Here is a 24,883-nt window from a genome sequence, read left to right on the forward strand (position 1 = left end):
TGTGTGTGTGTGTGTGTGTGTGTGTGTGTGTGTGTGTGTGTGTGTGTGTGTGTTTGGGGGGAAATGGACAGCGAGAAAAAGGGAGAGATTAAGAGCAAAACATAGCTAGGTAAGCAAGGCAAGGTGAGCAAGAGAAGAAAGGAGGGAAATTAGAGAAGACGAATTGGGAGCAACACTTTATATATGCCTGTGCTTATTTTGTGTACATAAAGTGGCAAATTCGGACCATCCAGGTATAGTGGTTTGAGTCTCAGTACATTCAGTACACCTCAGATACTCAAGAAAAGCATCCAGTTTTTTTCTAGAAGCTGGTTTATTCCACATCTCCAATCAACCTCCTCTGTGTCTCCCTTTTCCTGGATGTAAAATAGGAACATTGAGATCAGATACTAGCTTGCTTCCCAGGAATCCTGCATGGTACCTAAAGGCAGCTTTTGAGTCCTCTGAGAAAGGCTTGTTATTAAATGCCAGGATCTACCACATGAGAGAGAAAAAGAAAACATGATTCTCTAAATTTTAACGTTAACATTTTCTATTATGAAATAGAAAGGACAAAACTAATGATTACATTTATGAAGTTTGCTCATGTATTCACCTGCACTGAGCATCCAGGCTATATGACAGTTTGCTGGCCCTGCCACTGAGACTCTATCTGCAGCAGAATTGGGATTGCCCACCACACCTTTCCTCACCCAGGACACCAAGGGAGGTCACAAGACACAGCACCAGGAAGCGATCTCTGCCCCTGCCAGGGATGGCCATGACATTGCCACCCACATTGCTGTGTTCCAGATCTCTCTACTCCTCAAGGGCTACAGTTCAAGACGATCACAGAGACCACCGTGGAGGTGCAGTGGGAGCCTTTCTCTTTCTCCTTCGATGGGTGGGAAATCAGCTTCATTCCAAAGGTAACACTCAACTGACAACTCTCTTAAACAAGCCCAATTTGGTATATTCTGATCCTCAGCTTAGGTTTAGGGACATCAAGGAAGGTACTGTCCGATGAAACTGCCAAAGCTACCAAAGACACAAGATGTACTGTGAGTGTCTAGGCTATAGAACACTGTTCTGACACAGACCAGAGAACTATCTAAGACTTGCAACCTGAGGTCAGCTTTAGGCCTTGGATGATGGGGCATGTAGAAAGCAGTTCAAGACCCAACTGTCTGCTGAGGAGCTGTGTTTGTAGTGAGCCTGTAGACCAAGCTTCAGAGTCCTCCCTTAGCACAAAAGAGGAGCCAAATGGAATCAGTCACACAGTCAGTCAGTCCACAGGTAAGTGTAGAAAAAGTTAGCTTATGGGCTTCAGCCTCTGAAGGTCAGAGATGTAAAACACAATCTTGGTTTTCCTGAATTAGTCAAAAATGAATTTCTACTCCATTAAGCACGATTTTCATTAAACAAATTCATTATTATAACTTGCAAGTTAAGGGTATCCTAAGAGTCCTCTCTGGTCTTTAGAGCAGCGTTTTATTTGAGGAGTTCCAGAACTGTCTGCAAGTCACCAGAGCTGCTCCAGTCTCTAGCATTGTTGGCTCTGCTCATATCCCCTCTAAGCATCACTCATGGATACGGAGTTCAGCGCACTCCTCCCCTCTGTCTTCATCCTTCACCATCAGAAAGCATTTTTTGAGTCATTCATCAGACTTAATGACAACTGACACATTGTTGGCTAACAAGACAATGGTTTTTACTGTTCTTTTACTCCAACATTCCTGCAGCCATAACTGTTGTAGCTACAAAATACCTTCAAGTAAATGAAATATGAACCTTCATTTTACATTTAGTTTTGCTTAGTCTGTGGAGACCAAGACTCAGAGATCTTAAGTGACATCATCTGCTAGATTTAAGACAAAAGTCCCAAGTCTCAGCCTCTACTCTAGAGCTTTCACACTCCCATGTGGATAAAGTCATGTCACAGCAAGCTTAAATACACCTAAACAGATGTTCTGTACAAGTCTGTTAGGATATGTCTTGTATGAGTTAAATGGCCAATAAAGAATTGCAGGCAACTGGGTTTATAAAAAGGCAGGAAGAATCATGTCATCCTGCTGCTCAGGCAGGAAAAAAACCCATCAAGTTCTCTTGCTCTACATATAATATATAAAATTTTGACCGAGAGACAAGCCAGTCAGGGCAAGCCAAGATCAAATACACTGCTGCATGGAATAGATGCCATAATGTATATAGGTTTAAGCAATGGGGAGAAAACATTTATCACATTGATTTATAAGAGCATGCCTATATGTTATATATGGAGCTCCCCAGTGACATAAAGACCAAAGAACACATAAGAATAGTAGGATTACAAAAAGGCCCTCTGTCTCTGCTATTTCCAAAGCATAAGTACGTATATAGGTAGACGATAATTGGAAGGATACAGGTAGATAGATAGGTAGGTAGATACGTATGTATGTACATATATACAGAGGGAGAGAGAGAGATGACAGATAGATTAATGTTGACAATAAATCTTGAACCCAACATTATCAAATTACTTATTCATATTTCCTTTTCAACACATTCATCTTTCTCTCTCTCTCTCTCTCTCTCTCTCTCTCTCTCTCTTTCTCTCTCTGTCTCTCTGTCTCTCTCTTTCTCCTATTTCTATTTCCTTATTTGTTTATTTTTCTTTATACCACATGGCATGAGTGAAGGGAAAACATGGCAATGGCAGATTGGCACCAGGGTAGCACCATAAGGAAGAAAGTAGAATAAGACAACAATTCTGTTTTTTTTTTTTTAATCTGGTAATGTCTTAGATTCAAATATTACATATGTATGCATTGTGTATATGTATCACATATGTATACATATACATACATGTATATACACATACAAGCAAGTGCATTATTATTAACAGCTAAGGGCATACTCATCACAATAGGTGACCTAAAAATCTGATAACATTGATCATGACTGTAGAACATTAACTCTTTGACAAGAGTCAATCTGCATCGCTGCATGACTAGATTTTATTGGCAAACTCAGAAAATCCTGGATAGGCTAAAGAAATGTTCTCAAAAAATGGTTCTTGAGCCTGCTGGGCACATTCCTGGCCCCAAGCACTTCACTGATAGTTCCTGGGAAACAGATGTAGTCTGCTTTTTAATTTTCCAATGTGCCCAATTAACATCCTGCCCCTGTGTCTTTCTCTCACCATATTTTTTTTCCAGTGACCCCTTCTGATTTCTCTGTTTTTCCCCATTCTCTAGAACAATGAAGGAGGGGTGATTGCTCAGCTCCCCAGTGATGTTACATCCTTTAACCAGACGGGACTGAAACCTGGGGAGGAGTACATTGTGAATGTTGTGGCTCTAAAGGAACAAGCCCGGAGCCCTCCGACCTCTGCCAGTGTCTCCACTGGTAAGTGCCTCCAACTCTTCCCATGGCTGTCCAGAGAACTGCCAGGCATGGACAGGTGAAAAAGATTCTATGATTTTCAGAGAGCTGAAATGATGCAGGGACTCAGAAATGGATACACTCTGCCAGATCCTAGCAGAACATACTCCTTAGTGCTCACCCTTGCAAGCACACAGACCTCAGAACATATTCCATGGAGGAAACTCTATTAATAGTTCCAGTATGTTTCTACTAATCTCACTCATTAAGCCTCACACACCAACCTCCGATTGTCATAAACTTGGAAATCAGCGAGATCCAACCCATTCTCGCCTACTATCAGACTTGGAGAAATTCAACCAAACTCTTCCAAACCTCAATCTGTTTTATAACACCGTTTTCACTGAATTGATATGAGGATTAAATTGAATACACTGCACATGATAATTAGCACTATACTGATGCCTGCTTAGTACCTGTTATACACATATATTCACGAAAAAGGTGCTAGAAGTAGAAGCAGTAGGAGGCAGACTACTTGAAACCAGTAGGCAGAGTTGAGTCACTGAGCAAAGTGATGGCTCAAGTTGATTATTCGTTTAGTGCCCATAGTTTATCTCATTCAGGATCATTATATTTTCAAGATCAATTCATTAATCATGTCCTATTTTTGCCTTATTGTCCTCTTAGCTGACAAAGGATGTTCAGCTGTAACTTAGCAACTGTGATACACATCTGTGTGACTCCTGAGAGTTGCTCAGAAGTGTTAAGTAGCATCTGGTATTAGGCTTTTTGGTTTTCATTTATTGATAGAGAAGATTAAATGTAGAGCTTACCCAAGTTTCCTTGTTAGCAACAAAAACTAAGACAGATGAGTATTAACACGTTTTTTTGTTTTTGTTTTTTTTTTTTTTTCATAAACAAACTGACATGCTACAAAGCCAATCTTTGGACTTAGGTCAAGAACAAAATGTTGGCTTGGGTAGAACAGGGAACCACAGTACTATTCAATAAAGCAATGTCTGTAGTTTAATTGTTCAAACTTAGATATTTGTGTCCAAACAACAACAGGTTCTAAGACTTAGAGATTTAGTCTAGAAAATGTTGATGTTTTTAACTATTGTGGCATTGGCTTACATTGCATTGGTGTAATGGAGTTCCAGAGCCAAGACTCAAAGTCAGGATCAGGAGGAGATCTGTATCTCTCTAATAATTTTTCTCTCATATTGTCAGCCAGGGAAGTTCTGTTTTGATCTCTTTTCTATTTTGTACATCCATTTAAGATTTTTTTTTTCTTAAAAACAATGTTTCTCTATGGGGAGAAGGCTCAAGAAAGTTCTGTTATAATAAAAGTGGACTCCAGAAGAAACCCTATGGAAGCAAAACCATGATTATCTGGAGGACTCTCCAGAGTGTCACAGGCACAAATCTATTTCCCAAAGTTACACTGGATTCTGAAGACTAGATATTTGCTAACAGGATAGATAATTCACTTCTGATATGGAGTGTTGCCAGGCCTTTCCTATGCCTGACATAAAAAAAGCATTAGCAGGTAAAAGGCTGAAAAGAAAACATGCCTCAGAAAAGGAGACAGATCATTCCAGCTGAGTAGCTTGTTCCCAAGTATGGAGGGCACTCAAAGAAGCAATCCAACTCTGTCTCAGTTTTATATCCAAATGAATTTTTAAAATAAAATTTGAAGTACTTTTTGAGAGTTCCTTAAAATTAAAATTAAAAGCTCCAAATTTAGAAAACCATGGGAAAGCTAAGCAGCTTTCAATTAAGAAAAGAAGTCCTTCTAAATGGCTTTGCATGATGTACAAAATTCCAAGAAAAATATAAAACAGAAAAAGACCGAGAAAGAAGACAAAAACCACCTGCATTTTATTTTTTGAAAGGACTTGTATTTGTTTAGAAATTAGTGCTGAAATTGAAATCAAAGTTGCTACAGCTTTGATTAGAGCAGGGCATTAAGACCAGTTGACCAAAGAAGAGTGGTATCCAAGATGCAGCAGGAAAGATGGCTGGCTCCATCCCTGTCTGCTGCTTTTAGGAAACAGTCATTTGATTATTTCCTTCTGCTAAGGTCTGACCTATACCAACCCCCTCCTGTGAAGCTCTGAGTCCTCATCTGCACTCAGACTGGCTTTTTCCAGGCAGGCCATTTTATGAATGCAAATACAAGACCTCCTGCAGCTAACGCCCTCTGTGCTACATAATCACATTCTAATATGGCCAATCCATTATGATTAGGGTTTTCGGATCTAAAGAGTTGAAGGACAAAAGCTTTATGTGGTTATCTGATTTTCCCTGATGCCTTTTTTCTTCCTCCCTCAAAAAGCTCCTGTTAAGAAAAAATGTTCTCCTATCCCTTCTGCAAGGATGAAGAGGCCAGTTCATTCCTTTTATTCACTCAGAGCTCTTGAGTGTCTACAGGGTTTCAGACGTTGAATTTGCAAGGTTAGGACATCTAACCACCCTGCAACTAAATTAAGTGAAATAGCAAAGATCAAGTCACCTAAAGCTGCAGCGTGTGGGGAAAAAAAAAAGAAGTTTTCTGTTTAAACACATGTCTACCTCAAGTATGATAAATAGAACTTCATTTTAACACCAAACGAGGTAGTAACAACAGGATCTACTGATTTTCATTTTAGCCGATATTAGACTAAAAAGCCCCAAGGTATTCACTAGGAAACCAATGGGCATCTAGAGAATGGCTCAAGTTAGAAAAGCTGAGGAAATAACTCTAGGTTAGCCTGCAGTTGTCCTGATGGAAATACCTGTGCTAGAGACAGAGTTGAAAGTGGCCCAGTGTGTATGAGTTTAAAAACAAATCTTATTCAAAGATTCCAGAAGAATCTATGAAAAATTACTAAGACAAACTGAAGCAAAAGAAGAACATAAAGTGTTTCCTAGAAACCCAGGATCAGAAATATATATATATACCTGAGACTCATAGAAGATTTGAACCATAAAATGGAATATCGGAAATTGAGTTCTCTCTGTATCTTTCCATAAGCCCACATGGTCACTCATTTCTGCTTGTCTGTATACCTCCCTCTTCTCCCTCTTCTCTTCTCTCCCTCCTCCTTCCTCTTCCTCCTCTCTCTCCTCTCCCTCCGTCCTCTTCAGTTCTCTGTTCCTCATCCCCACATGTAATGCTCCCTATTTCTCTGTAAGCGTGGTAGAGAATCTACACACCAGCCCTGGCTCTACACAGGCTAACTCTCTAGAGACAATTTCTAGCACTAGATAGCCTGGGGAACCCTTTGTGTCCTGTGCCTTCATGCTCAGAAACATGCAGGCACTTGTGGAAGGAAGGAAGGAAGGAAGGAAGGGAGGGAGGGAGGGAGGGAGGGAGGGAGGGAGGGAGAAGAGAGAGGGAAAGAAAGAAAGAAAGAAAGAAAGAAAGAAAGAAAGAAAGAAAGAAAGAAAGGAGAGAGGGAAAGAAAGGAAGGAAGGAAGGAAGGAAGGAAGGAAGGAAGGAAGAAAGAAAGAAAGAAAGGAAGGAAGAAAGGAAGAAAGGAAGGAAGAAGAAAAATGACTCACAAAAACAACTTCAGAGTTGAAGCCCTTTGAATTCACATGAGCACATTTTTCCGACTGGCATGTTTCATGTCCACACATGCAAATGCCAGTCTGGTTGTCCAGACTAGATAGAAATAAAAATAGAAAACTAGATAGGAATAACTTCTGAATTCTTTTAATGAGACTTTGGCAACCAAGTTTGTGTCTCCTCTGTCTCTGTTATCTCATAGAGCTTTCATCTGGGCCCAGTGAAGATAAGAGCTGGGCAACAGGCACAGGCCAAAAGCTTCTGCTGTCCTCCTGTGTCATTACCTATGAAAGGAATAGGTCAGAGTCATCCAAGCTTGTAAGTGTCCTCCTGCCCAGACTGCAAAACACCAGCATCTGAAACCTATCGTCAATGAGTAGAGAAAGAGCCCACGTTCTGGGAGAACTGTATATCACTGTCCATGGTGTCAACAAATGAGTGCTCCAAGGAGAGACTTCCTCTTTTGTATCTCATATTCCCCATCTATACAATCCATCCCACTAAGCAAGCTAGTGTAAGAAGGAAAAAGGTAAACAAATGCCAAAGAAGGCTTACTCCTGAATCAATGTCATGTTCTGTTTCTTATGCAGTCATTGACGGGCCCACACAGATCCTGGTTCGAGATGTCTCTGATACTGTGGCTTTTGTGGAGTGGACCCCACCTCGAGCTAAAGTTGATTTCATTCTCTTAAAATATGGCTTGGTGGGTGGCGAAGGCGGGAAGACTACCTTCCGGCTGCAACCTCCCCTAAGCCAGTACTCAGTGCAAGCACTTAGACCGGGCTCCCGCTACGAGGTGTCCATCAGCGCAGTCCGAGGGACCAATGAAAGTGATGCCTCAAGCACCCAATTTACAACAGGTGAGACTGGGGTGGGGAAAAAGACCTGGGCTGGGAGACAACATGATGATGTTATTGCAGTCAGAGGACATTGAAAAAAAGAAGAAGATGATGATGGTGATGATGGATGCATGCTGAGCAAGCCTGTTAGTGCAGAGGCTACAAGAAGGAAGTTAGAGGTTTGGAGGATCCTGCTGGTATTGTTGTTCCAGCATTAAGAAAAGAAAAGAGTACCACCAAGTAGGGAGAGCTGGGTTCTCATCCTAACTCTGCCCACTCAGATCTGTGACTTAATGTAACTTCTTTCTTACCTTCTATAAGTCTCTGGTTTCTCATTTCTGAAGTGAAAAGTTTGTGCAGAAGACATTTGAGCATCTATAATGTTGGCCTAGATGGCAAATCCATGAGAGTTCAGAGAAGGTGTCTATTTCTTGAGACACTTTATTGCCATTTACAGGAAGCTGTAGAAATTCTCTAAGCCTGAAGTGGTTTCACTATAAGAAACATTCTTCAGCTTTGTGCAAAGCTCAACCTGCATAGTTACCAGCAAACCTTCCAACTGAGGTCCCTGAGTCAATCTACCATTTGCAACCTCTAGCAGTAAGGCCAATTGGTAGAAGATAAGCCACGAACAATAGGAAGATGAGTTAAACCCATTATAATTTTTTTCAGCCTGGAAATGATGCCCCCAAGAAAGCTTCATAAAGAGCTTCCTTGAAGAGCTTTATCGGCAATCAGAAAAGCCAGGCCTCAGGGCCTCACTTTCTCATTCAAAGCTCAGAAGCCTGACTAGCCAGTCTAAGAATGATAGGCCCCACTCAAGGAAGCAAGGTCCTGTGATCAGGTTAGAGACCAAGTTTCTATGAATCTAGAATGTTGGCCTTGTCCTCTCTTCCTTGGAGAGGTTACATGTCAAAGAATGTTTTTGCCAGTTCCAAGATGCTCCAAGGGAAAAAAAATCTGATCCCATCTAGAAGATCTAAGAACCATTGTCTTCTACATGTCTAACCTTGAGTTGTAGTAGTTGAGATTTTGCTACAAGATGGAGTGAGTCAAAAGTTCTAAGAATATGCTATAACCAACTCACCTTCTTTATCTAGATTTTGAATCATTGACAAACAAAGCAAATAGTAAGATATATGCACCTCCAAAATCGGAGCTCCATTGTAACAGATGGCTTAGTGTTACAGCTGGACAGATTTGCAGACTGAATGGCTGGGCAAGACTGTCCACAGGAAGTCCTGGAGTACTACTGAGGTTAGGACACAGGAACAGGCTGAGATTGGACCCCTACAGCAGCGTTCCTATGAGAGAGGGGAGTGGACTGTCAGTGCCCAGGCTTTGCTGCACAACTCACCACTTAAGTAAGCCCATCTTTCCCAGTAAAGGAGAGCAGCCGAGAGTCTTACGATGAGCTCTACCCACAGAAGCAAACAAGTATGGCCACTGGTGAACTTTCCCCCTAAAAACAAGTATGGACTCTGGCAAGCTTGAGGAGGCAAGTAGAGTTTGCCAGACACTCTTTACGTTCTCAAAATCCCTGGTACTAGACTCTACTGCCTTGCCTGGAGTATAGCCAGTGGTCTGTTTCAGTAAACACATAGTGAGATTCCCCCAAAGACCGATTGTGTTTCTTAGAAAAAGCAATCAAATTATTCTCATTTCTCTTCCTTTTTCTCCCAGTTAGGCAAAATTGTTCACATAATAGCATGAGAAAGGATGGTCCTGTAAGATCCATTCTTAGTTATGTCAACCTCCAGTGTGTGCGTGTGTGTGTGCTGGTATCTGCTGTGGGCCACATGTTCTACATTCTTCTCTTAATTTCAAGAGAGCTTGTATTTGAAAGTGGCTCCTTTGTGTTCTGCTCCGATAACAAGTTTGAAGAGGCAAGAAAAGAGAAGGGGGTTCTCAAGCAGCATGAGCAAAAGCAAATTCTTGATGTTCAGGTTGGCAAGATGGAGCCGCACTGGCTGGTAGCCCAGAAAACTTCCAATCAAGACAATTGCATCCCACCTCCTCCAAAGGAGCTCCCCCCGAGTTTCAGTTCACTGCAGCAGGATTCTCAGTTTTAGGTTGCCTAGTGGATTGGCAGCTGTTAGGTGGTTGCTTTTCCATGCAACCTTCAGCCTATGCCTCAGACCCATGCCAGCTTCCTTAGGCTCCCTTAGGAGAGAGGGAAGTAGGGGTGGGTAGAGACGAATAGCTTTGCAGACAGTTCTTCAAGTCCAGAGTTGGCAGATGCCAGCAGAATGATGAAAGGTTGTGCAGACCCTCACGGGTAGGGCCCTCAGTCATTTCAGAATTCCGCTTAAATTCAAATTAAGCAAAGTGTTTTTCCAGGTGATGGCTTCGACACTAGGAGCGCACTAATTGCACAGGCAATTAAAACTGAGATTTGCTTCCTGCATGGTGAGTAGGATCTTAGTCTGGGTCTTAGAGCTGCTCTGCAAAGAAGAACCCTGGTGGAAGCACATAGAGGCCAGTAATTAGAAGGAAGCCAGATTAGGAAACCTAAGTCCCTCCCCACTTCTGCAGTCTCATGGAGACTCCGGGATCAGTTTCTCTATCATGAAGGACTTTACTCTGATCAGAGTTCTCAAAGGACTTAAGCCTCTGTGCCTTTGACCTGCATGACCCACACACCTGTGCCTAGTGCTTCTTATGGGTTGAAAAAATGTTAAAGTTCTGACCCCCTGCTTATTTGAAAATCGAGTCCTTGCAGATGGGCAGATAGAGGTGAAGTCATTGGGATTGGCTCTAATTCAACAACTATGTCCTTATCAAAGGTGGAAACCAGGACAGAGACAGGCGTGCACATAGGACATGCCATATGAAGATTCTTGGAGACAGAAACTGGTCAGGGGATGCCCACGATGGCTAGAGAATCACAAGATGATGAAAGGCATGTCACAGACTCCCTCACAGCTCTGAGAGGAAAACCACCATGCCATGCACATACCATGTGTGTCTCAAGCTTCTAGGCATTGCTTTCCTATGCAGACCCTAGCATGGGCTGTATTATGTGGCAGCAACAAATACAAACGTCCCAATCAGAGCCTCATTCCCCTCCCCCTTCTCACTGGTGACTCCATTCTGGGACTCCCCAACAAGTTACTTCACAAGTTCAACCAGGGAGCCCTTGACCCCTCAGCTAAAATTCTGGTTGTGGATAGCAGAGAGACATCTTATTTCCGCAAGGCTGGCTGCCTTTGTTACAGCTGTTCTGTTCCCTGAACCACCTCACCTCAGGCAATTGCAACACCCATAGCTAAACATATTTAACAAGCCATTTCTAAAGGCATGGAGAGAGCAATTCTGAGAAGTGGATGGGACACATTCAGTTACTTACCATGTACTTTTTGAACATCCTCTGGGGCCACAAGCACTGTTCTAGGTCCGGAGGCTATAGAGTAAACAGATGAGAACTTATTTCATGTGAATGGCTTCCAAGTGGTGAAGAGGACTAGGTGGTCAAGGGAAAAGCAGAACAAGAGATCATGTCAATCATGATTTCTAAGATATGGAGGAAAATGGATAAGACAGAAGGAAAGCTCCTCTGGATTGACTCCATCCCTCTGAGGAAGTGGCATTACAGCTAAGAACTATAAGACCTAAGTCATGCAAGAGCTAGAGAATTATTCCAGGCAAACATAGCAGCTGGTTCAAAGGGCTTGGAGTACAAATTAGCTTGATGTGTCTCAAAATTGAAAGAGTAAAAGTATTTTTTTTCAAAAATCTGCCCACTCAGTGTCCAGTTAGAAGTTGCGCCGCTGTTACAAGTAACGAGCATTTAGCATGGACCAACAGAAAGTTTTAAATAGAAAAAAAAAAGTGATGTAACAAATATTCTCAAGACTAGATTTAAAAAAAAAAAAAAAAAAGGCTAGCACCAGAGTTCACAGACACAAGTCCTTCCAGAAAGGATCCATTGGCCATCTGTCTTTGCTGGCATGTTGCAGAAACCTGCTCAGCCCCCTCCTACACAGATGTCCTCCAGCTGTTCTTTCTAGACCCAGAGAGAGCACTGATCTCAACTCAGCCCAGTTTTGACTCTCTTTGCCCAAGCCCTCATTCTAGGAATGAGCACTTCTGTAATTACTGAGATCGAAACAGCTGTTCACTTCAGATAAAACACTATCCCCTCCCACAGAGTTCAGGGCCTCCAGGCATTAGATTGCACTCTATGCCTTTATAAAAAGAGGAAATCTCTAAGATAACAATTTCTAAGTGTAAGATAGGTTCCTCACCTTAACCCCAATTGTCTTTACTTCTGCAGTGGTTAATATTCATTAACCTGACAGAGTTGAGAGCCACTTAGGAGACACACTTCTGGGCATGTGTATGAACTTTTTAGATTAGGTTAACTGAGGTGCTATACACCCCTGTGAGGAATACATTCTGTGGGCTGATGTTCTGGATTGCATGAAAAGGAGAAAGCAATCTGAACATCAGTACCTATCCTTCATCTCTCTCTACTTTCTGGTTAGATGGATACAAAAGGACCAGTTGCCTTGTTCTCTGTACTCAGAAACTGTGAGCCAAAACAAACCCTCTTTCCTCTTGCTTTTGTCAGCTGCTTTGTTACAACAAAGAGAAAAGTTACTAACACTGTCCCCACTCAGTTTAGGCCACAGCCTCTTTGCCATATCTTCCTCCCTGTATATTGTTTTACCTCACATGTGTCTGCCCCCATGCTCTCTGTCTATCTAACTCCTGGAGCAATAATGTACACTGCATCAAGAGTGAACATTATCTAATATGATAACACAGGTTGAACAAAGACCAATTTCTCATAAAAATAAGCTGCAAAGACATCCATCTGCTCAGTTTCCCTCACACCCACACTCAGTTGACATCACACAACAGAAGCCTCTGCGTTCATATGGATTCACAGCAGTCTCCTCTTCCACAGGAACAAATGGGGGTGGGCTACTTGCGTGGCATTGGCAGATTACCACTGTCTACTTAGAACAAATAACTGGACCATCCCAATATTAAATTCAAGTCCCGGTGGCTACAACTATTTTGGACTTTTTAAGTGACAGATTTTCAAGTCAATACTTTCTTACACTGCATGTTCTTACATTGGTCCTCCTCAAATAAGCCTGTGCAGGTGGCAGTCCTGGGGGAGAAAAGTAGCTCCCAGAGATGATGGAAGGAAATGCTAATAGTCATTAAGGTTCTTAGAAGGCCAAGAGCACACAACAGGTGCCAGGAAGGTCATTGTTGTTGATAACAACAAGTCATCCATCCAGGCTTGGACTCCTATATTTGTATCTGGTGTCATGGTGTGCATTTCAAATGCACGTCTAATCTGTAGACAACTTGCAGTGTCTTCCTATTTCTAGGAGATGGCCATTCTGTTCTAAGACCTTGAAAGAATTGTCGGTGGTGCCATTATTGTAGGTGTCAAAAGTGTTTAACACTGAGGCCTGACTCCAAAGTGACCAGGTGCCTCATTCTCTTCCCACTATATCACACTCACTGTTCACATTGTAATTTTCCAATTTACATCCTGCTCAGTTGTACCAATGAAGGAAAACCCATAGGAAGATAGCTCAAAATCAGCGTTCTCTATTCCATTTTAACCACTTGGGATTGTCCCTTGTTTTCTCCTACTGGATTTATCTTTTTTCTTGCTTTTAAACCTCTGATATTAATCAGCTTCTTTTCAAGTTTCTAGAATGCTACTTGAATTTTCAGATGATATAGAGAAAACATAAAATTCATTGACATTCTAGTCCACATCATGTGACCCACCCAAGGAATGTTGGTGATATTTGTTTATTTTTAGAGATTGATGCTCCCAAGAATTTGCGAGTGGGTTCCCGAACAGCAACTAGCCTTGATCTCGAATGGGATAACAGCGAGGCAGAAGCTCAGCAGTACAAGGTTGTGTACAGCACCCTAGCCGGTGAGCAGTACCATGAAGTGCTGGTACCCAAGGACATTGGTCCAACCACCAAGACTACCCTCACAGGTGAGTAAGACCTGTCTTTTGGGATGGTTGTTGAATCTGTATCTTCACAGCTCTCTCTCCTCCACTTATGTATTTCAAACTACTTCACCAACAAATCCTGCTGGTTTAATATATTAAATATCTAACAAATACATCCCCAACTTTAGAGTGCACAGCTATCAATCATTCTAAACACACTGTCATCTCTTCTTTTAACCATGGCAATAATCCCCTACATTTTTTTAGCTTAATCTAATCCACTCTTTATTCCAGCAACATTGAATAATTTCTCAAAGTGCATTTTTATTATCCATTATATGATGTATACATTCTAGACATCTAGCATTGCCTTCAAGGTGAACAGTCCTCCACGGCTGGCCTGTTTTTCTTTACTTTCCCTAGTCTACCTCATCTTCATGGCCTGGTGGTCTCTGGGCTCCTGGCCCAAGGATTTGCTTCCTTCATTTCCTCAAACACTGTGCTTCCTGCCCCAGAGCATTCTCACTGCACAGCTCCTGCCAGATTCCCTTTCAGCACCTGAGTTTATACGCTACTCAAGGTCAGACAGACCTGCACTCAAACAATCCCCTCTCTGCACTGTTCTGATATGTGTGAGCTGGATTATTTGATCTTGACCCTACACCTAAAGCTCCATAAAAGTCAGTTCACATTTGTTTGTTTGTTTGTTTGTTTGTTTTTGTTCATTGTTGAATTTAGGGTTTAGCACAATGCCAACTGCATACTGGATCCCAGATCGGCACTTTTTGGATAAACGAATGACTAAGTTAATGAATAAAGCTGCAAAAACTTAAAGTGGTCATGCCTTCTGTATCCTACAAAGAGCTTGAGCTATGCTAGAGGAGAGTAAGGAACCATTGAGGGGTTTTTTGTTTGTTTGTTTGTTTTGGTTTTTCAAGACAGGGTTTCTCTGTGTAGCCCTGGCTGTCCTGGAGCTCACTCTGTAGACCAGGCTGGCCTCGAACTCAGAAATCCGCCTGCCTCTGCCTCCCAAGTGCTGGGATTAAAGGCCTGCGCCACCACCGCCCAGGCATCCACTGAGGGATTTTATGTATTTATGTATTTACCTACTTACTTTCTGAGACAGAGTCTTTCTATGTAGCCTAAGCTGGCCTCTATCTCACCATCCTCCTACCTCAGCTTCTTGAGTGATAAACTATATAGCAGCAGCATAATGTTGAGTAAGGGATTTTAAGCAAAGCAGTGCAGTAAGTAGGTATGGACAGAAGAGGGACAGGGCTGAGACAGACTTGGTCAAGAGTCTGTTGGTGATGCCAGAGAAGAAAAGATAGTGTATAGTCTGAGGCAATACCCTAGGTCAACACGATGCCTGGCTGAAGTTGGGGAGGTGGTGACAGATCTTGGGGGAGATGCGGCTCGGTCATGGCTCCTCCTGACCCCACAGCATACCTATCCAAGAAAATACACATGCTAGACTTCACCAAAAGGAGAGCAGTTGAGGAATGCCATGTGGCTTTCACATGAGGGAAGAACACGGCACAAAATGCTGTGGGCCAGAGGTTGCCCTTGAGCCCATAGACTTTATTTAATGTGTGTGTCTTGACTTGCAAAAGTATTTGCTGTCCTTCAAGTCCAGAGGCCTCATCAAGAATGAGACTAGCAGAGAGGAGCACAGGACCCGAGCTGTTTTCCTCCCAAGCTGAAATCCCAGGCCTCCCTGCCAAATGAAGCCACTTAAAGTAAACATTCAAGAACCCTTTTCCAAACAGATACACAGCTGGAAACCCAGCAAGGAGATGGAAAATATGCTGATGAAGCAAATTAACGGGAGGGAATTGGGCATAGAAGGGACAGCAAGCCTTGCAGAGAGACAACACTGATAAAAAAAAAAATCCCCACAACAAAAAACTAAACCATACAGAAGGAAACAGTACTCCTTTGCCTACACCTACAAGCTGATTTGTCAAGTAACAGGGTTTGTTTTGTTGTTGTTTGTTTTTTTGTATTTGTTTTTCCAGAAAGGTGGCTTGGTGCTTGGATAAAAGCTACACTGTAAAATCACAGAGAACCAATCACAGCCTAGTTATTATTCCCCATTATCAGGAGAAAAGAAAAAACTTTATGTTCACTGATTCTTGTCTTACTCCACATATCTGTAGCTATGAGTACCCAGTTGTATGGATGAGAAAGCCGAGGCTCAGAGGCTCTGAAAACTTGCACAAGGTCGAAATAGTAGCAAGGGATGTGGTAACTCAGAGCAGCTTCTGGGTCCCCGTGAAGATGCTTTCCTTTCCTTGCTGCTGCTGCTGCTGCTGCTAAAGAAGAAAAATGTAAGGAAGTTTACTGCTGGGGAGATTAATAAATGCAAACCACTGCATAATTTAAGGAGGGATTTTAGGCATATAAGAAAGCCAAGTACAGTATGCTCCTTTGCTGAGCCTAGTTCCAAGGATCACTGCTCGCTCATTGCAGGTTCTGGGAAAAGAAAGGCTCAGGAAGGAGAGAAGGGGAAACGGGAAATGATTGGTCCCAAGTCTATATAATTGCATGTCATTCTTTGCCCTACTTGGACCCTGAAGAGGAAGCCTTCTCAGCTTCTATGCCCTGTGTGCGCCTCCTCCAGAAACCTCTTATTTGACTTGGACCCATTCTCATCACTTTCCATGTGCCTGGGTCAGCCAACCCCCTTTCCAAGCCGCTATTTCTTCATTTGTAAGTGACAGTGCTCGCCTCATAGAGCCAGCGTGAGTCATATCTTTTTTACTCTTTTTAAATAATAAAATAGAGTAAAAATAGAATAAGATAAAACAAAAACTATCACATCAGAGTTGGACAAGACAAGACAGGAAAAGGAGACAAGAGACCCACTTGTTCACATACTCAGGAATCCCATAAAAACACTAACTGGAAGCTACAATATATATGCAGAGACAGAGCAGACACATGCAGGCCCTGTGCATGCTGCTTCAGTCTCTGTGAGTTCATGTGAGCTTTGACTAGGATGATTGAGAAGGCCTTGTTTTCTTGGTATCCATCCCCTCTGGCTCTTACAGAGTCATATATATAATGAGTTCAAGGTAGTGCTACTAACAGGGAGGCTGTACATAGATGAGGATACTGGAGTACAAAGAGGAGGCAGAGTTCTGTTAGCTGGTGGCTGATTTAGGAGGACCTCTTTTCATCAGCATGATGCCCCAAATGAATGTGGGTATCAGCAGCAGAGATGTCCCTAGGGAAGTGTTAGAGGTCTCTTATCCTGACCCATTGGATCACAGCCTCAGGAACTGTGTGGACACAAGGACACACACATTGGCAGAAAGAAAGCATTCATTCAGAGCTCCGCTTTTGATGCCTCCACTCAGAATGGAGGCACACAGTGTCACGGGTTTGCTCTTTGACCAGGTTTCCTACATTTTCTGTGTTTCAGTTTCCTGCTGTTTACCACAGAGCTGTCAAGAGGGTTAAATAAAACCCTATCTGCCATTATGTGTGAGTGCTGACACTGAAGCCTGGAATACACTGAGTGCACATCGGCCATTGGATTTTTCACTGTTTGCTTCTCCACAAAGTTCAGCCTTAGACCCGCTGCTGTCTGGTCTTTCCCTGGCACACCTTTAGACGCCCTTTATCTTTACAGGCAATTGCTGCAATTAGAGGCAGCGGTACCTGTATTTACAATTCTTGACAGAAGCTCTTGTCTCTGAAGCCACCATTGACTCTTGCTGTGAAAGCCCTTCTTGGCTCTAGGGGTTCTTCATCATTTAAAAAGGCTCACAGCAAGCACACATGTACCCACCAGTTCCCTTCCACAGCTTTGTTCTTTACAACATTGAACCTAAGCTCAGGTCTAGAATCCCAGACATTCCCTCATTACTCTATGTAAGGCCATGCTCCGAGAATTCCCTCTGGGGCACAAGTTTGTTTCTAAACAATGATCTCTGCATCTGCAGTGGTTCTATTTTTTTCTGCTTTTCCTTGCTTGAGTGACTTCTGAATCTTAATATTTAAGAGTTCTTTTAGCTCAGCCTCTGAGTCTCTATGCTGTCTGCTTGGACTCTATGCATGGAGTCTCCAGAGGGTCCCAGTGTACCACACATTTGCAGACCCATCAAGGCCCCTCCAGGTTAGAACCTGGCACTGTAATAAAAAAAGGCTGGCATCACAATTTTGTTCTCTGACAATGAGCCACATGGAAGACTCCTGGTGCAGGGAGGAAGGAAAGAAGATTCTGGGTTGTTGGCTGAAATGAGGTCAAAGGTATTATACCTTCCTGTCAGAGGCTAATGCAAAATAATGATGAGCATCACCAATGCTCTGATCACTGTGTCTGAGGTGGCTCCTCTGCTCTGTCCTCAGAGAAGCCAGGAATGCATAGTCTGTCACAAAGGAATAAGTTCTTGTCCACCTGTACATCTTCCCCAATCCTCTTTCTTCCTCCTGGACACCTGTGGATACCTGTGACCAGGAGACAAGTAGAAAGAGCTGCTCTTCATGGCTCCTCATGATTTCTTCCTAGCCAGCTGCTGCTCAATACCCATAGTCTGATCTGTAGTCAGCAAGCTGATAATCAGAGCATCAATCAGTAAGGGAAATGTAGAGCCTATAGACATTGTGACATAATGTAAGTTGTATAAAAAGTGAAGTTACAGCCACATGTCACAACTCACACATACACACATGTACTCACATACACTCAGATGCAAAACTGTATCCATATGCCACACATACAGATAAGTGCACATAACTATGCACCCACCCTAACTTCCAGCAACACTCACATATACTTATATGCATACATATGCACTGATACAGTCACACATTCCTGCTCTCATGTGCAATAACACCCACACATATATACACATACAAACTCATACGTTTATACACAAATACACAGAATTATAAGGTCACATGTATATGCACATATATTATTGACATACCAGATGTACTCGCATACTTTCATCTACACAAATATATATATAACTACTACACCCACATACTCACTAATACTGCATACACACATAAATATAAACAAATAATCACACATTTACTTTCATATATAAACAAGTATGCATACATACAGCTGGTGTCTGCAAGCACACTCCATCAGTATGATTAACCTTCTTCACAGCTTCTGATTGGTAGAGAACATTGGATGGAGGTCATCTACTAAACCCATCACTTCTTTCTCAGGGCCCAGATGTAGGTCCAAAGATGGGAAAGTGAGCTCTACATGACGTATGTGCAGATATTCATGGGAAGATTTTCCATGAAGGAATTTGAGACTTTAAAGGGAAGACAACTGTCAAATCAACAATGACCAGGGCATTTGTGTCCATTTCACCCTGACTGCATTTCTCTGCCATGCTGGTACATCAGTGATAGGCCTTGAGCACTTGTGACTGGGAGAGATATGGGCCAAGGGTCTAAAAGTTCAGACTCCTTTGGGCAAGGTCATAGTGACCCCAAGTGGCCACTTTGGTAGGGGATCCTTTACAAAACAAATGTGACCTGTCCGGAAACAGGAAGATATGGGGTAAGCTGCAAAAACAGGAGTATACATCTCCTCAGAAAACTGTAGGATCAGGTCACTTAACATGTATGAGAAGTCCAGGACAAGAGATGCCATGAAAAGAGATGGAGGCCAGAATGCTTATATTTTACTTGGCTCCTTCAACATTTATTTACACCAGAGAACCAGAAATTGGGGTGCTAATGAGACTGGAGGGATGAGCCATGCTCCCCATTAATTTCATTGGCAAGAAGAAATTCCACCTGAGAACTTTATATTACTTTCTTTTAAAATTACTTAATATTAAATCTTTAATACTACTTCCTTTTTAAATATGGCTTTAAAGTCAAGATGAAGTTGGCTGCCTCTTTTAGTACTTTAACCTTATTCGTGTCCCCAGAGGCAGAGTGATGTCATTAAAACCCTGATTCACTTGAGAAACCTTGAAGAAGTTAATCAAGATGGGAGGGTGGTGCCAGGCAACTCAGCTCTCCATCTAGCTAAAAAGCAGACCCATGAGGTCTGATTTCAGGACATCTTGAAAGGTCCTCTTTCTCCAGACCCCTCTCCACCTGTGACTTCTCAAAATTCTACCACTGAAGGATTTCACTGTGCTGGGACATGGTCTTATTTTCATAAATAATTTTGCCAGATACAACTTGACACATGCTGTCAAAAACAAGAGAATGACTAGAAGCTCCTTAAGGGAATCGTTCTCAGTTTGTCCCTCTCTGTGAAAGCAGCCAGTAAACTAGGACTAACTAACCCCCTAATCCTGTTTGGTGGCCTTGAGCTTCACAGGCTTGTGAGAGATAGACCCAGGGATTTAGAGATGGAAGGTCTATAGTAGCTTGTGTTCACTTGAAGCCAATCAAAGCTGCAGATGGTGGATGACTTGCTTATGTTTTTGCTTGTAAGAGACAGCTCCTGTGGCCTCCTCCACCTCACCCATTGTTCCCCATTGATAGCTGCAAGCATGGCTTTCCTGGCAGGAGCAAGCGACTTATTCTCCCTCCATCATGGCAGTTGTTGCAGTGGAACTGAGAACACTGGCTCACACCCATTGCCCTCCAGCCTAGAGTAACCCATTGTGTCCAATGCTGACCACAAAAAGACTCCACTTTTCTTCTCTGCTATCTGTCTTCATCTTAGCTGGATTTCAAGACCCAGCCCATGTCCCCTCTTCTTTGGCTGCTACAGTCCAGCTGAGTCCATCTTCTGAAGCCATTCTGATTTAACAGCACACAGTATTGTTAAATGACTCTTAGATTCCAGTTTGTTCACAACAGTCCCCAGAGCCAACTTTTATGACTCTTAGGGACAGATATTAAAAAGCAGGATAACTGGGTACTAAACTTAGCTCTATCTTGTACTAACTTAATGTTCAAGGGGTAGCCTTCTCTGAGCCATATTTGTTCATGAGATAAGCTACATGGAAGTTCATAAGGACATGAACAGGTCTATATAAAAGGCACAGTTGGATCTGTCTTCTTCACCAACGAACACTCCAAATCCTTGTTTTAATCTTATCTCTCTGCGCCTTTCTTTATTCTTCTAGATCACCCAATACTTGCAACTCAGTATTAGCCATAGCATCGGTACTCAATAAGTAATTCATTTACGTTTCCAGGACAGATGCTTTTCTGATCCTCAAAAGGTGATGTCTTATCAACTCATTTCACATCCACAGCACACAGCCTTGTGCCTGACACAAAGGGGACCCTCCGTAATAACTTGCAGAGTGGGTGAGCTATGTGCTATAGAGAGTCGGCGAAGAATGGCTATGGAGTGGAAGAGTTTAGGGAAATGTCAGCCCTCAAGCAGAACGAAGGACCTTCTCTAAGGGACAGAGAATAGTGACTTCCAATGGGATGAATTTTCCGAGCTTTTGTTATGAACAGGAACAGAGCCATTTATATGTTCCCGCTTGCAAGAGTTGAATGGGAAAATAAGGAGAGCGTTGATGGGGAGCAATGGGGTCTTTACAGTGAAAAAATCCTTCAGAATGCTCTGTGTGCTGAGAGAGAGGTGTACCAGATATGCCTTGGATACACATTTTCTTCTCCCCCAGAACTGCTCTTTACTTTCTGGCAATGAGCAACAATTCACTTGTAGCTCAGGAAGAAAGCTGTTAAAAATCAAAGGGAAGCAGCAGGCACAGGCCTATAAGAGACTCTCGCTTCCCCGTGCCCTAGACAGAAAGCCTGGGAAGAGTGCTTTAACTGCTGCTGTTTTCTGGGAGAAAGCAATTCTGTTGTAAATTATTGAACATTTCATTTAAGCTTCATAAATAAGAAACTTGGATGGAAACATTACATACCAGATCCTCTTGGCAACATATAATTTCTGTCTTACTCCCTTGATCTGCCACGTTTTACCTACATTGGAAAGTTTCTACTTCATTATAGTCAAGTGAAGGTCCTGATCTTGAGTTTGTGCCTCAAAGGTAACCTGATTTCTCCAACCAGGGATGTTCTGGGAATAGTGAAATATATTGATGGTAACAAATGTTTTATTTTAAATGAATCTGTATGCACTGAAATCACCTACTCAGTGTAAAGACCGGTACTGAGATCAGCCAGGGGGTGCTCCTCACTAATACCCTGATGCAACCATGAGTCAGGGGATGAGCTTCATCAAATCAACAAAAAAGTATACCTAAAGCTAACATGTTCCTGCCTGGACACTTTCTGATAATGATAGGGCCACTTACCTGAAAGAGCTTAAAAAGCTCTAGCATACTTTCCTATGCTGGCTACTGATAATATTAACAACAACCATTATGGACAGACTTGTACAGAAAAAATTCACGGAATCTCTTCAGTGATCCTCTGACACTGGAATTTACCATTTCCATTCTATAAAAACTGAAGCCTACACATGTTAAGTAATCAAAATTATGCATGTGGAAAGTGACCAGGCCTGAATATAAAATGAAGAGCAGACTCCAAAGCCTGTTATACTTCAAACTTTACTCACCTTAGGTTGACATTCTCAGTATAGAACCAAGCAAATGTTAGAGAAAAGACAAGTTGGTTGGAGGTAGAAAACTGAGGCCTAATTCTAATGCTGCCTACCTAGGGCTCAACTGTATTCCTTCAAGGGAGACTGATGGATCAGACCAGGTACGATTCTGCTGTAATCACACAGAGTGTGAAGTGAACTAAAGCTAGAAACAGGTGGAACCTTCTGACTTCCATACAGCATTCCTGTTGTTAAACTAAGCCATGGATTAGTGAGAGGCTACTGGAACCATCCCCTATAAAAATAATTTGTATTACCTTAAGAAAGCCACAATAACCCAGAGGACCAGAGGCAGCCAAGACTGGAAAAATTGCCCAGGCCTTCTAACTCTGAGGTTAGAGATCTGGGAATCTTCTCAAAATGGTCCTAAATGCATTCCCATTGCCTCGATCTATCTCTCTCTACAGAAATGGCAGTATTTTAGAAAGGGGTCTATAATTATGTGATCAGTTTAAAATGGGTTCATCTAAAAGCCTAATCCAGTGCGACTGGTGTTCTTTTAAGATGAGGAAATATACACAGAGAAGGAAAGTCACAAGATAGGAGAGGCAGAGATTGCAGCAGCACTGTTGTAAGATAGGGAAAGAAATAAGTATCATCACCAGAAGTCAGGAAGGGGCAAGGCAGGATCCTGTAAGGCCCTGGGAGGGTTATGGCCTTCTTCTCTTACATCTGGACTGTTGAAGAATATGTGTCAGTTGTGTTAGTTCTTAGTAGTTTACGACAACAGACACAGCTATCTAATAAGGATGAATAGCAGACTACCCATCCACCTTCATGGGATTGAGACGAAACTCCAGACACATTCATGCTTGAAAAGCAGTGTTGGACAAGCACAAGTCAGTCTTTCAACCCACAGTTCTCAGGAGCCCCGGGCAGGCCTCATAATAAGCCTGTTGGAAAGACTTAGCCTGAACATTGGAGGCCCCCAGGGGTGGCAATGAGATGCTTGCATTTTTCTATACTCTAAGTCTTAATCAATGAGAGTGAGTTTGAAACCAGGTATAGTAGAAGAAGGTATAGAATGGTCCTCAAAATGACCCACATTCTAATACCTAGCATCTGTGACTTTGTCACCTTCTGTGATAAAAAGAACCTTGCTCAGGCAATTAAAGACCTTGAGATGGGGAGACTGTTCTGCACTATCCATAGGGGTCCTACCTACTGATGTTGCTGCCTATAAGCTGGATGTAGGGAGGGTGGAGTCAAGGTAGACATGACAATTGTATTCGAGATCAAAGACAGATCATTATCAAAAGGGTTTGATAATGTTAAGCTTCAGTCTTTGAAGGTAAATTAAGAGACAAAAAATGCATGCAACCTCTAGAAGCTGAAAAGGCAACGGAATGAGTCCTCCCTTGGGCCCACCAAAGGAATACAACCTTCTGAGCCATCTTAAATTCTAGACCTCCTCAGTTAGAGGATCATTAATTTGTATTGTCGTGAGCTACTAAATCATGGCAATTTGTCACCACAGCAATAGGAAACTATTACATCAATCAAGCCAGCTGATCTGAAAACAAATGTGGAACAGTAGAGAGAAAGACCCCAGAGAGTTCCAGATGCTCTAGGAACCTGTCAGCGATCCTTCGTAATGAACTCCCAAGGGATTTCCTGTGAGACTTATACCCTATAATTTTGAATTTCCTCCAAATTCTGAGTCTACCAGAAGTCACTGTAAACTGTAATTGATCCATAGTTTAAATACCCTAGACTGAGTTACTGCCTTGCTGGGGAGTTCATAGTTACTGAAGTTCTGCACAAATCTATGTTAAAACTCTGAAAGTCCCATGTTCACAGCACAAGTCCATACAGTATGGCTTTCTAGAAGTGACCCCCAAATCCTCATATGGCCTCAGGACCTATTTGTAAGATATACAATATAATCCTCACACACACAGTCAAGAAACTCTTCCCAGGCTCCTGTCTCCAAAGTCTCTACTGGTTACATTCTCTTCACATCTTCACAGTTTAAGCAAGAGACTACCTCACCATTTTAGCCAACCTGAGACACAAACACACAAGAAACTTTTCTAGACATGGCCACTCTTCCCAAGGACACTAATAGGGGGCAGCCTCCCTGCCTTTCTGAGCGGGACCCATAACAAAAACTACTTGACTCTGGCCAGTTCAATCCATGACATCATATGGATTTTCCAAGTAGCAAAATTGGGATTTCTTAAAAGGTAAAATTAGGAGCAAATTGAAAGTGGATTAAACAAAATCTGAACAGGAATTTATGATCATTCTCTTCTCTCCTTTTAGTCTTCTTTATTTCATACACTTGTGTGTACATACATATGTACACATATGTGCATACACACACAGAGAGAGAAAGAGAGACAGAGAGAGAGAGAGAGAGAGAGAGAGAGAGAGAGAGAGAGAGAGAGAGAATAATGTTTATTTTTGCATCTACATACAGATCTGGTTCCGGGCACAGAGTATGGAGTTGGAATATCTGCGGTGATGAACTCGAAACAAAGTATTCCTGCTACCATGAATGCCAGGACTGGTAAGTAGGAGAATGGTGAAGAGGATGACTAGGCTAAAGCATGTAAGACTGGGAAGTGTGAAGGTTTGTACTGTCAGGATCACCATGGGGTGAACAAGGTGAACAAGGCCCTGTTGATAACTATCCTAGTGAACAAGGCCCTGTTGATAACTATCACCTAGTG

The 24,883-nt window shown here is 42.4% G+C and overlaps 2 protein-coding genes across 6 annotated transcripts in view; one reads left to right on the top strand and one right to left on the bottom strand.

Moving 5' to 3' along the window:
* Tnr (tenascin R) overlaps nucleotides 1-24,883 on the top strand; it is a 393,934-nt gene that overhangs the window by 324,287 nt on the left and 44,764 nt on the right. For all 5 annotated transcript variants that reach the window (XM_034512993.2, XM_076941446.1, XM_034512991.2 and 2 more), the window contains 5 exons: nucleotides 793-908; nucleotides 3,216-3,366; nucleotides 7,489-7,758; nucleotides 13,532-13,717; nucleotides 24,631-24,720. In XM_034512993.2, the coding sequence (XP_034368884.1) occupies nucleotides 793-908; nucleotides 3,216-3,366; nucleotides 7,489-7,758; nucleotides 13,532-13,717; nucleotides 24,631-24,720 (813 nt within the window). The remainder of the gene's footprint in view (nucleotides 1-792; nucleotides 909-3,215; nucleotides 3,367-7,488; nucleotides 7,759-13,531; nucleotides 13,718-24,630; nucleotides 24,721-24,883) is intronic.
* The window catches only part of LOC143443705 (uncharacterized), a 162,997-nt gene that overhangs the window by 2,790 nt on the left and 135,324 nt on the right, over nucleotides 1-24,883 (bottom strand). The window contains exons 7-8 of the mRNA XM_076941448.1: nucleotides 11,087-11,140; nucleotides 8,883-10,196 (exon numbers count right to left, since the gene is read on the bottom strand). The gene's annotated coding sequence lies outside the window, so the exon portion shown is untranslated. The remainder of the gene's footprint in view (nucleotides 1-8,882; nucleotides 10,197-11,086; nucleotides 11,141-24,883) is intronic.

Source organism: Arvicanthis niloticus, chromosome 10, assembly GCF_011762505.2.
Source record: "Arvicanthis niloticus isolate mArvNil1 chromosome 10, mArvNil1.pat.X, whole genome shotgun sequence".
NCBI classification, from domain to species: Eukaryota; Metazoa; Chordata; class Mammalia; order Rodentia; family Muridae; genus Arvicanthis; species Arvicanthis niloticus.